The 12,753-nt window shown below is 39.6% G+C and overlaps 1 protein-coding gene across 5 annotated transcripts in view; it reads right to left on the minus strand.

The window, feature by feature from the left end:
- Window positions 1-12,753, minus strand: part of LOC147571150 (cullin-4B-like) — a 139,201-nt gene that overhangs the window by 87,104 nt on the left and 39,344 nt on the right. For all 5 annotated transcript variants that reach the window (XM_086696561.1, XM_086696560.1, XM_086696558.1 and 2 more), the window contains 2 exons: window positions 1,305-1,497; window positions 401-505 (listed from right to left, as the gene is read on the minus strand). In XM_086696561.1, coding sequence (XP_086552687.1) covers window positions 401-505; window positions 1,305-1,497 — 298 coding nt within the window. The remainder of the gene's footprint in view (window positions 1-400; window positions 506-1,304; window positions 1,498-12,753) is intronic.

Consider the following 12,753-nt stretch of genomic DNA (forward strand, 5'->3'; position numbering starts at 1 on the left):
CTATATTCAATACATCTGAAAATAGCAACTGAAACGGATGGTTACGTATTATCTGAATGCATTTACATAAAGTATCTCGGAACACTTAAGTTCAGATAGACAGCAGTCAAATTTTTGGTTTCCAGAAGCTGAAGGCAAGAAGGAAGTGAGAAATGACTGCTTAATGTGTATGGAGTTTATACTGAAATTTTTGAGATTAAGTAATTGTGATGGCTGCACAATCATCATGTGAACATACTTATTGCCACTGAATTGTTAGCTTTTTAAAGTTACCAGTTTTACCACCAGAAAACATTATTTGAATTCAATTTAGGTTGGGATCTGCACTTAGTGCTTTCTACTTCCACAATGTTATCATTTTTTTAAACTTTTAAATAGACATTTAAACCAAATTACTCACCATGAATAAACCTAAATAAAATTACCACTTTAGCTAATAATTCTTCAAGTTCTTCATCCGTAGCTTCTTTGTTACCTGTGCGAAGTTTTGAATCCACATACTTTGCTAAAATGTAAAAAAATAATTTTCTAAGTAATGCTATATTTTCAAATATGTATATGAACAAAAACCATTTATTCAAGCAAATACTTTCCCCCAGAGTGAGGTGCGTTACTTTTCACGAAACAAAAAATGAATACGTGACTTAACGGACAGATGAGTGGCAGAAAAAGATAAATTACTTCCTGTAAGTTCTACACTGATATTTTTATATTTCTGTAACCTCAATGATCAAATATTACAATACAGTCATTTCCTCACTACCATGCCCCTAATCTATTTAAAAAAACAAAATATTGCAAGATATTGCATGAAACTGAGATTATATTAATCCCAAAGTCTTAAGGACTTATTAAGTGTTGATTATACTCATTTAAATAATTTATTGTTCTTGAAAAATCAAATTGATAATTTGTTTCAAGTTTTCTTGAACTATCAAATTGATACTGTGTTTCAAGTTTTTATGTCAGCAAAAAGATATCCCTTATAATATAAAATCATTAGGTTTCATGACAGTAAGGAAAGCTTTCATTTATTTTAAAATGAGTCTTATCTACTGATAAGAAAAACTGATAATTTTATAGGACGCTAAAGACACGTGAGCTTCCAAAGGGCTGGGTTACTATTAAACAAAGGAACCAAGTCTTGTGAACACTAAAGTTGAGAGAAATGGTTTATTACAAACATTGATAGTCAATCTGGCAATATTATGACAAATTAGGAGGTCAAACTGAACTCTTCTTACGTAATTTAAAACAACAAAATAAAAAATAAAATACGTATTTCATAAAATTGAAAACCATACCTAGAAGCTCAGCTGGTTTGTTAGGTCTTTTATTAATAAATGTTTCAAAAGCATCTTTCATAGCAACAATAATTTTCTCATTTTTCAGAAAAGACGCTTCAATAATAAAATCTATCTTATCTTTAAAATCCAGAAGCTCTTGCACCATTGTCTTATCTTTCATAGGGTTAATAACTATGCTGCTACCAAATTTCTGGAAAATAAAAGTAATTCAGGTTATTATATTTACACAGCAAGCAAAACACCTTTAAGTTAAATAGAAAATTTTACATCATTTACAAGGAAATCTCAGAAATGCAAATATGCAGTAAATTTCAAAAGAAAAATTCATTCCTACATAAAGACAAGATAATGTGGAAACGAAGCCAACATAAATACACGTAAATCAAAAGTTCATCTGAGTGGAGAATTATTTAGGAACATATCAGAAATGCAAGTCTACGGTGCCTAATAAATCAAAAAGAAGGGTGAGTATATAGAGTAACAGGGACATATAGCAGAAGAAAAGTATCTGAAAATGAACCAAAAAAAAAAAAAAAAAAAAAAGAAGAAGAAGAATAAGAAGAAAGGAAAGTGAAAGGGATCACCAAAAATGGATTGCATTAAAAGAATCATAAAGCTATCAAAACTTGTCAGTATCAAATTTTCCAAATTTCCAAATCGGCAATAAAATCAGGAACTTAAAACTAGGGAAAACACTTAAGGAAGAAAGAAACTATGAAATAACACAACTTCTTGACATCTCACCTTCAACATCTAAATGTTCTCAGAAGCAGTTAAGGGAAGCAATTCAATGGATCCTCAATAATAATAAACCCCATTAAATGTGTGAAAGTCAAAAGGCAACAGGATAACATCTTTAAAGTGCTGGGCGGAAAAACTGTCACCAAAAATTCTATATCCAGAAAAACCATTCTTTAGTAGTGAAGAAAAATTAGGAAATAAGAAGATAAACAAATGTTGAGATAGTTCTTTGCTAGTAGACCTGCCCTCCAAGAAAAACTAACGGGATTTCTTAGTGTTGAAATAAAAGAACAACACGTAATAGTTTGAAGACATATTAAAAATGAACAAAAACATTTGTAAATATATTAGCACACATAAATATAAAGGCCAGTTTCTTCTAAGTATAGATTATAATTCCTTTTTACTATATATGATTTAGGAGACAAATGTAGTAAGCAATAAACATAAACCTATATTCATAAACATGGATGTGTAGAGATTCAATGTGAGACAAAAGCATAAAAGTGAAGGAATGGAACTGTATACAGCAGAGTTTTTGCATACTACTGAACCTAAGTCATTATTATTTCAAACTATATTTAATAACAAAGATTCTCCTTACAATCCCCAAATCAATCAATAACAAAAGAATTTTAAAATACACAGACAATTAAATCAGAGATGAATCTAAGGAGTGCACTGGAAAAAGTCAGCAGTAAAATCAGGCTGTAATGAAAGAACTTACATATACACATAAGACACATGGAAAGCAAACATTATAATGGCAGAAGGCCTTTCTTGTCAATAATTAAGTGTACATGGAATAAACTCCCCGGTTGAAAGGTAGATATTGGCGAAACAAATTTTGAGAACCTAATCTACTATTTGGACTCCCTTTTGATCCAAAGACACAAACAATATTCAAAGAAAAAGGAAGGAACAAGATAGGCACACAAGTCATACTAAAAGAGAGCTGCAGTGGCCATACCACTATTAGACAAACTTGCCTTTGTTATAGTAGAAAAAGAAAAATATTGTATTTTAAAAAGGGTCAGTTTAGAGGTGCTTGGCTGGCTTAGTCTGTAGAATAGCGGACTCTTGACCTCAGGGTTTTAGTTCAAGCCCCACAATGAGTATAGAGATTACTTTTAAAAAAGAGTCAATCTGTCAAGCAATAGAACAATTACAAATATATATACCTAAGATAGAGCTTTAAACCTTCTGAAGCGAAAATTCACACAAATGGGGGAGGAAGTTGTACAATAGTGGGATACTTTACTGGCCCACTTTAATAAACTGATATAACAAGTGGACAAACATAAAGAAAAAATAGACAACAAAACAACATTTAAACTAGACCTAACAGATATATTAATAATCCACAGAACATCAGAGTGTACATTTTTCTTAAATTCACCCAGAACACTCTCAGGATTTTAGGCCACACAACTATCTGCAATAAAATGTAAAAGACTAAAATTACACAAAGTATATTATCTCACCACAATGGGACAAAACCAGAAATGATTTTCAGAAGGAAAAAGTGGAAAATTACAATTATGTGCAAATTAAACACATTCTTTAACAGCCAAACAAGTCACGTAGGAAATTAGAAAACAGATACAAATGAAAATTACAACACCATATGCCAAAACTTATAAAACGATGCAAGAGAGAGAAATTTATATCCATATATGCTTATATGAGAAAGACCTCAAATCAAATAGCTAGCTTTATGCTTCAAGGAACCAGAAAAAGGAGAGAAAACTAAACAAAACTAGCGTGGGAAGCAGAGAAGAAACAAATCAAAAGATAAAATCAAGAAAATGAAAGGAAATGAAAACTGAAATGAAAAATCAAGAGCATAGAACCAAATGCTTCACAGCAAATATAAACAAAACCGATAAATGATAATGAAATCAGCAACACTCTGGAATAGGTGGTCCTGGACCCTAGTCTCTCCACATAAAAACACAGATTAACAACCAACAGTCTAGTGTATTCTATAGAAAAATTTGAGAGGAAAACTTGGCAACACAAGAACACACTTTTGAAAACCCTAGAACCTCTTGGGTGAGTCTGAAGTGCTCCTTTCTGCACAAAAACTGGGAAAAGCTGCATCAAACAGTAATGCCAGCAATTTCACACTGACTATACATACTGTCCTCCCCCAGGCCGGACTAGTACCACACTGAGAGATGTACTCTGGACCTAGTTTTTCCAGTGGTAAAAAGATAGTTTAAGGCTGACACTTAGCTTTGCCAGTATTCATGGGTGGCCCCAGGAAGAAAACTACTCTCTATCATTTCCTAGGGAACACTGACAGACCACCTATGGTAAAGGCTGGACCATGTGTAAGCTAGTCACAAAGAAGGACACAGAGCTCACAGTAGTCAAAGGTCAGATTATGGCAGAGGCACTGCATCCCAGACAGCACCCAGACAAGCAAATGCAACTGACTAACGAGTACAGCTGAGGTCACCAACCAGTGATTTGGTTTGGCTTGGAGCTGGGTCTGTGACCCTTCTGGGCAGAAAACCAGGCAAGCTGCCCACTGAACCACAGACTAGAACTTGAAGCCCCAGTCATCCAGGAAACTTGACCATGCAGCACAGACTTTGACTCCGCCCAATCACACCCAAAGCTAGCCACCAGCCTAAATCTAACTATCTTATCTGGGAGACTGGTCAGCCACCCTGCTGAAAAATAACACACAGTGGCTCTGGTCTAATACTCCTCTCACCTAATGCAGTGCACAATCTGAAACACCACTTCAGCCAGGTAAAAGAGCTGGTGGTCCCACTCAACCAGTGGCAAAGGTAGAGAGCCCAGCCAATGGTCTTGCCTGACAGTGGATTCCCACTTGGTGGCCTCTCCTGATCATGAAGCCCAGCATACAACGCTATCTAGCCACACAGTAAATCCAATCCTGGCAAAGGAGCACATCCTGTCTTTTGCCTAACCACAGAGGCATCTCAGCAGCCCTCAGAATAGTCAATGGATGTGCCCTGATGCAAGTCCAGCCTGTCCTCAGTGTTGGTGGTAACCCTGCCTGAGCAGAGACACCAGAAGTAGCCCTAATCACCCATGGATGTTCTACGCTGGCCTGTTCAGAAACCTCATATACATGGACTGGTAAAAACCTTCCCACCAAAGTAAACTTGTAAACCTTGTATGAGCTCATCACTTTCAAATACGCAGGTCTCACACACAACAATAAAAGAACAAGGAACAAGGGGCATGTGACAACACCACAGAAGTTTTTAATGAAGTTAAATGAAGACAGGAAAACTTACATAAATGGGAGAATCAACACAAATAGAGAAATGATTTTAAAACCAAACTAGAACACCTAGAGCTAAGGAATGCAATTACTGATTTGAAAAACTCAGCAGAGAGTTTAAACAACATATTCAATCAAGCATAAGAAAGAATCTGTGAGAGTCCTGGGAACATGGTGGAGTAGGAGGATCCCCGGCTCACCTCATCCCAAAGACACACCAAGAAAACGGCCACATCAGTGGAACTAATCTGAAAATTACACAAAGACTGGCATCAATATTTTCCACAGTTTATCACAGACGAGGCCAACGCAGAAAACACAGGAGAATGAAGACTTTATTAGGACCAAACCTCTGGTGAGACTAACCAAAAAATGGAAGAACACCATAAGCATGGAGAAGCAACAAGAGTAGGCACATACTAGGCACCCACAGCACAGGAGACCTGCACTAGAAGATAACTCACTATAACCTGTAGCTTTGAAAACCACTGGGTCTTAACTTTTAGCTACTATCTACATGGGCTTAACTCCAGGTACTTTTAAAAATCAGTCGTCTTGGGGCGCCTGGGTGGCTCGGTCGGTTAAGCGTCCGACTTCGGCTCAGGTCATGATCTCACGGTCCGTGGGTTCGAGCCCCGCGTCGGGCTCTGTGCTGACAGCTCAGAGCCTGGAGCCTGTTTCGGATTCTGTGTCTCCCTCTCTCTGTGACCCTCCCCCGTTCATGCTCTGTCTCTCTCTGTCTCAAAAATAAAAATAAACATTAAAAAAAATTAAAAAACAAATCAGTCATCTCAGTTACGGGAGAGCCAGAAAAGTAGCAATAAATTGAGTGTGCTGTGCCTTTGTGACTCAGTTGGCTGGGCATCTGACTCTTGATTTTGGCTCAGGCCATGATCTCTGAGGTCATGAGACTGAGTCCTGTGTCAGGCTCAGCACTAACTGTGGAGCCTGCTTAAATTCTCTCTCTTCCTCTGCTTCTCACCTCACTCACGCTCTCTTCTTCTCTAAGAAAGAAAGAAAGAAACTGAGTCTCTATCTTGAAGAGCAAGTATAAACAATAACCTGGATAAGATATAGCACAGAAGCAGGACTTCTGAAAGAGCCTGAGGTATATGGGAAGGAGATTTATTTACTAATCTCAGAATATGTCCTGGGAGTGGAGCAGAAATTTTAGGATGCTATGCCAAGAACGTAAATGTTAACAGATGCCATTTCTTTCCCATTCCCCGGTCGAGATACACAGACGTTTATAGGAACTAGTGTGAACACTCTGCACCTATCTTTCTATCAGAAAGAGTTCCCCTGCCTCCGAGGGAAAGAGCTCCCCTGCTTCCAAGTTCCACTGTAGATCCACTCCATCCAACCTTCCTCACGTAGCAGGCATTCCTCCAAAGCAGCTCCTACACAACACACCCTGTCTCATCCATGAAATGCAGCTACATGAACATCAAAGATGAGCATCAAACCATTTTGAACACCTAGGAAATTTATCTGAGGATTAATGCAATAGTCTGCATAATTTGAGACAGAGAACTTAGCAGGTACATTGTATGGAGAGATTAACCAGCGGAGAGATGCCACAGAGTCTCCTATGTGGAGGGAAGGGAGAAAAGAGAAAAGGGGACAGTGTAGCATATCAGGATCATGCAAGAAAACCAACCCCCACCCCCCCCCCCCGCCCAAAAGTAGCTGAAGAGAAAAAAAAGAGTGAAAAAACTCAGAGAGGACTGGACAAAAATTCTGTTTCCCAAAACCACTGACGGAGAGAAACGAGAGGGTTTCAATACCACAGTATTCTATAGAGTGGAGCACAGTGTCTGAGGTTTGAAGCTTAATACCTGGCAGTGCTCTGGTGAGAACGTCCATGAGTAGACAGAGGGGTCTGATGGGTCCACGTGCCACACGGGGAAAAGTGGCACCCCAGCTTGGAGGGCATTTGGTAGAAGCCATACAGCCTCCCCAGAGGCAAAAGTCCCAGCAGACCCTGGAGAGCAGCCACATTTGCTGGTATTGCAACAAAGATACCAGAGTGCGGTGAAAACGGGCACCAGCTGTATGTCGTGAATATGCCATTAATTCTAAATATACACTGCTGCACAATCACATGGATGTCTTGTAATTGAGCCAGGGTACTGGCCATTGCTCAAAGAGAACTGCCCCAGGGAATCAGTACAAACAGACCCCAAAGGCACCAGGGTCTCTGAAATGTGGGGTTTTCAACACAGCCCCATCTGAGATAGAAGTCTGGAAGGAGACACCACCTGGCAGGCAGGTATCCTGGACTCAGAGTAGAGGTGGGGAGTGGACAAAAGCACCAGACAGAGGAAGGATGCTTGACTGTGGGACGTGAGAGCGTGAAGTTTGCCTTCCAGAGACTAGGCAACTGAATAAAGCCATTTTTCCCCTCTAGAGCATGTGAAAACTCACACACAGATCAAGCCCAGTAGGCTAAGCAGTGCCATCAAGTGGAGAACAGAGCTGTTATACCAAGCCCTGCTAACTGTGCTCTCCATATACATCCTCAAGAAGACCAGCACAAATTCCTTCTACCTTCTCATTAGACTACAGACTATAGTGTTCTGCACCAGGGAAACTAGATGTAACTTCATTCAGGTTTCTTTCTGTTTGCTGTTTCGCTTATTGGTTGACTTTCTTTCCTTCTGTTTTTGTTTGTGTTCTTTTTTCTATTTCTATATCAGAAACAAATTATTTTTTATTTTAAAAATTTTTATTCTACTCTATTATTTAATTTTTTTGAGTTTTTAATTTTTTAACTTTTTCCCTTTCTTTTTTTACTCTATTCTATTAAGCTTTTCTCAACAAGAAGGCCAAAACACACCTAAGATCTAGATCCCTTTATTTATTTCCTTTTTAAATTTTTAATTTAAATTTTTTATTTTATTACATTTTTTCTTCCTCTAAAATGACAAGACAGAGGAACTCACCCCCAAAAAAGAACAGGAAAAAAATGATGGCAGGGATTTAATCAATACAGGTATAAGTAAAATGTCTGCACTAGAATTTAAAATCATGATTATATGAATATGAGCTGAGTGGGGGAAAAAAAAAAAAAAAAAGCATGAAACACAGGAGAATCCCTTAATGCAGAAAGAAAAGCACTAAAACCTAGGCAGGCCAAAACTAAAAATTCGCTAACCAAGATGCAATCTCACATGAAAGCCGTGACAGCTGAGAATGGATGAAGCAAAACAGCATACGGAAGATAAAATTATGGAAAATAATTAAGCAGGGAAAAAAGGTAAACAAAACCAAAAGATCACTACAAAGACTTAGAGAAACCAATAACTTATTAAAAAGGAATAACATCTGAGTCAAAGGAGTCCCAGAAGATGAAGAGACAGGAAAATGGGCAGAAGGTTTATAGGAGCAAATTGTATCTGAACACTTCCCTAATCTGGAGGACAGACATAAAAATCCAAGAAGCACCGAGAACTCCCATTACATTCAAGAAAAACTGACCATAACACACGCATATCATAGTCAAAATCACAAAATATAAGACAAGAATTTGAAGGCAGCAAGGGGAAAAGTGTTTAACCTACATGGGAAGACATATCAGGTTCCCAGCAGGTATGTCACAGAAACATGGAAGACGAGAAACGAGTAAAAGGATATATTAAATGTGCTGAATACCAGATATTCTTTATACAGCAAAACTGTCATTCAGAATAGGAGAGATGCAGAGTTTCCCATAAAAACAAAAACGTAAATGACTTTGTGAACCACTAAATCAGCCCTGCAAGAAATTTTAAGGGGGGCTCTGAATGGAGAAAAAACAAACCAAAACAAAATAAAAAGACCAAATCAACAAAGACTACAAAGGCACAGAGATCGTCACAAAAATACCACTTCTATAAGTAACACTATGACACTAAATTGACACCTTTCAGTAATTATTCTAGACGTAAATGGACCAAAATGCTCCAATAAAAAGACGTATGGTATCAGAATGGGTAAAAAAACAAGACCCATCTGTATACTGCCTACAAGAGACTCACTTTGCTCCTAAAGACACCTACACGCTGAAAGAAGGGGGCTGGAGAACCATGTATCAAGCTAATGGTCATTAAAAGAAAGCTGGAGTAGGCGTACTTATGTCAAACTAGATTTTAAAACAAAAACTATGAAAAGAGATGAAGTGAATTATAATTAAGGTACCATTCATCAAGAAGACCTAACAATTGTAAATATTTACGCCACCAGTGTGACAGCACCCAAATATGCAATGTCATTTTAACGACAAATGTAAGAAACTCGTTGAGAAAAGCACCGTAATTGTAGGGGATTTTAACACTCAACCTACATCAATGGACAGATGATCTAAGCAGAAAATGAAGGAAACAATGGCTGTGAATAACACACTTGGCTAGATGGACTTAACAGATACATTCAGAATATTTCATCCTAAGGGAGCAAAATACACATTCTTTTCAAGTGCACATGGAACATTCTGTAGAACAGATTACATAATGGGTTACAAATCAGCCTTCATGAGATACAAAAAAAAAAAAAAACAAACAAACAAACAAAAAAACACCGAGTTAAGCCCATGCGTATTTTTCAGATCCCAACACCATGAAACACAAAATCCACCACAAGAAAAATTTGGTGCGACCACAAAACCTGGAGATTAAAGAACATCCTAAAGAATCAATGGCTTAGGGGAGGAGAGGACAACATGGTGGAGAAGTAGGCAGATCCATACTTCCTGCGACTCTCAAACAAAGAAGTGCACAAGCCGAGGGACTTTGAACGCCAAAGCCTGGAGGAAAAGAGGCTGAATCTACCAGGAAGAAAATGGGAAAGTTGGAGAAAAACATAGGTGGGTGACTGTGAACTGAGAGAGATAAAAAAGCCGACGTGGGCATGGAGGGGAGGGACCCCCTTCTGCGGAGAGACAAAGGGAAAGGAAAGAGCAGCTAGGGAAGTGTAGGACCATATCCGGACAGGAGAAAGACCTCAGACTGAGATGGAGAGGGATCTGATCTCTAAATGTGGGGTTTTCTTCGGACTGGGGCTGGCTCCCTGTTCCCGGACAGGGGGAGGAGGGCAGCCAAGGCCTGGGTGTGGTGGTTAATCAGGGGCTCAGTCCCCAGTTGGGACCAAGTGGTTCCCTCCCTGGAGGGCTGAGCGATAGTACAAAGCCTGCCTGCAGCTGCCACCCCCAGGCTCAGTGGCTAGGCTGAGGACACAGTCTGCAGTAGGAAAAGGCGGCTGTCTCCCTGGAGTGCTGTGGTAAAGACAAAGCCTGCCTGTGTCTGCCTGAGTCTGCAAGGGCGGTGGCTCAGTCCGCAGTAGGAAAAGGCAGTCCTCCCTGAAGCGTGGCGGCACAAAGCCAGCTGGAGCCACATATTGGACCACACTGAGAGGCGCTTCCCCAGTGCCAGAGCGCAGGGAAGCAGGACTTTGAATCCTAGCCAAGCACAGGGTCGGGGGAGTTAGTGGAGCAAGAAGGACCGCCCCATCTATGCCAGCGGCACAGTAAGGAGGACTCAAACAAAGTCCACTGAGTCTGGTCCCTGGAGAAGAGACTGGGGGATTGCCATTCCCCCCGCCGCCACCACCACCACCACCACCACCACCACCACCACCACCACCACCACCACCATCAAGGCAGGGCCTCAAGGATCACCCCTGGGGCCCATAGTGGAGGGAGGTGGGTCCAGATTATACCAAACCACACTCCTTAGCACTGGGTAACCACCAGAGCGGCACAGAGCCTGTGGAAAACTCCCCCCGACAAGCACTTCAGCACTGCCTGGATTAACTCTAGATCAATTCTGGTGATATAGATATATTCTCCCCCCACCTCCATTTCTCCTCCTTATCTCTTCCCTCCCCTAGGCTGGTTACTCTGTTTATTGGTGTGTCTAAACAGACACATTTAATCCATTGTCTTGATACATGTTCTACACCTCCTTCTTTTTACATCCCTTTCTCTCTCTCTCTGGAATAATCAAGCCATATAGTTTCTCTGTCTGGGTAACTGTATCTTCGTTTCGTTTCCCTGCCTCCTCCTTTATTTTCCTTTCTCTCTATGGATTAAGCCTTTTAGTCTCTCTGCCTAGTCAACGTTTAGTTTTTCTTCCTCCCACACTCCTATCACTTCTCTTCTTGTATGTGCTCTTCCATCATCAACGCCTCCACCCTCTAATTTATTTCTAGTGGGTCATTTTCAGTTTGTTTTTTTAGTCTTTAGTTTTTTGTTTTTATTTGTTTCTTTGTGCTGTTTGTTTGTTTCTTCTGTGCTTGAGTGGTTTTGTCTCCTGTTTGTCTGTTTTCCTTTATCGGTTACTCAAAGGAACAAATCAAAGCACGCCTGGTGTAGGGTCCAAAATATCACTATCAGTAGGGTAATAAAATAACCAAAGTCACAACAACAGAGAGCGAGTAACAATCTCCAGAAAACACCTCCTGAAGGGCCAGACCCTGGACAGTGTATGACCCTCCTTTAATATAGCAGTGCTCGCAGGTGCAGAGCACACAACAAGCTTTTAAAATGCATAAGGGACAGTAAAATACCCAAAATGAGGAAACAGAAGAATTCTCCTAAAAAGATATTCCTGGAGGTAGAGACGGCTAACGAATTGATCAAAACCGACTTAAGCAACGTAACTGAACAAGAATTTAGAATAATAGTCATAAATATTGCTAGCTTGAAAAAAGCAGAGAAGACAGCAGAGACTCTATTGTTACAGAGATCAAGGGACTAAAATATAGTCATGAGGAATTAAAAATGCCCCCTACCAATAAAAAAGGAATTAAATGAAGTGTAAAACACAAGGGAGGCAGCCACAGAGCGGACTGAAGACAGAGGGGAGAAAAGGAGAAGTAGAAGACAAAATTACGGAAAAGGAGGAAGTTGTGAAAAAGAGAGAGAGAAAAAATCCAGGACTATGAGGGGAGAATTAGAGAACTAAGTGACGCAATCAAATGGAACAATATCCATATCATACGAATTCCAGAAGAAGAAGAAGAGAGAGAAAGGGGCTGAAGGTGTCCTTGAACAAATCATAGCTGAGACTTCCTTGCTCGGGGGAAGGAAACAGGCACTGAAATCCAAGAGGCACAGAGAACCCACTTCAGACATGACTTAAATTGATCTTCTGCACAACATATCACAGTGAAACGGGCAAAATACAAGGATAAAGAGAAAATTCTGAAAGCAGCTAGGAATAAACATGCTCTAACATATAAAGACAGACCGATGAAACTCATGACTGATCTGTCTACTGAAACTTGGCAGGCCAGAAAGGAATGGCAGGAAATCTTCAATGTGATGAACAGAAAAAATATGCAGCCAAGAATCCTTTATCCAGAAAGTCTGTCACTAGGAATAGAAGGAGATATAAAGGTTTTCCCAAACAAACAAACAAACAAACAAACAAAATGAAGGAATACATCACCACTAAACCAGCC

The sequence above is a fragment of the Puma concolor genome, unplaced genomic scaffold, assembly GCF_028749965.1.
Source record: "Puma concolor isolate L17-30 unplaced genomic scaffold, mPumCon1.1.hap2 unalloc_scaffold_5, whole genome shotgun sequence".
NCBI lineage: Eukaryota > Metazoa > Chordata > Mammalia > Carnivora > Felidae > Puma > Puma concolor.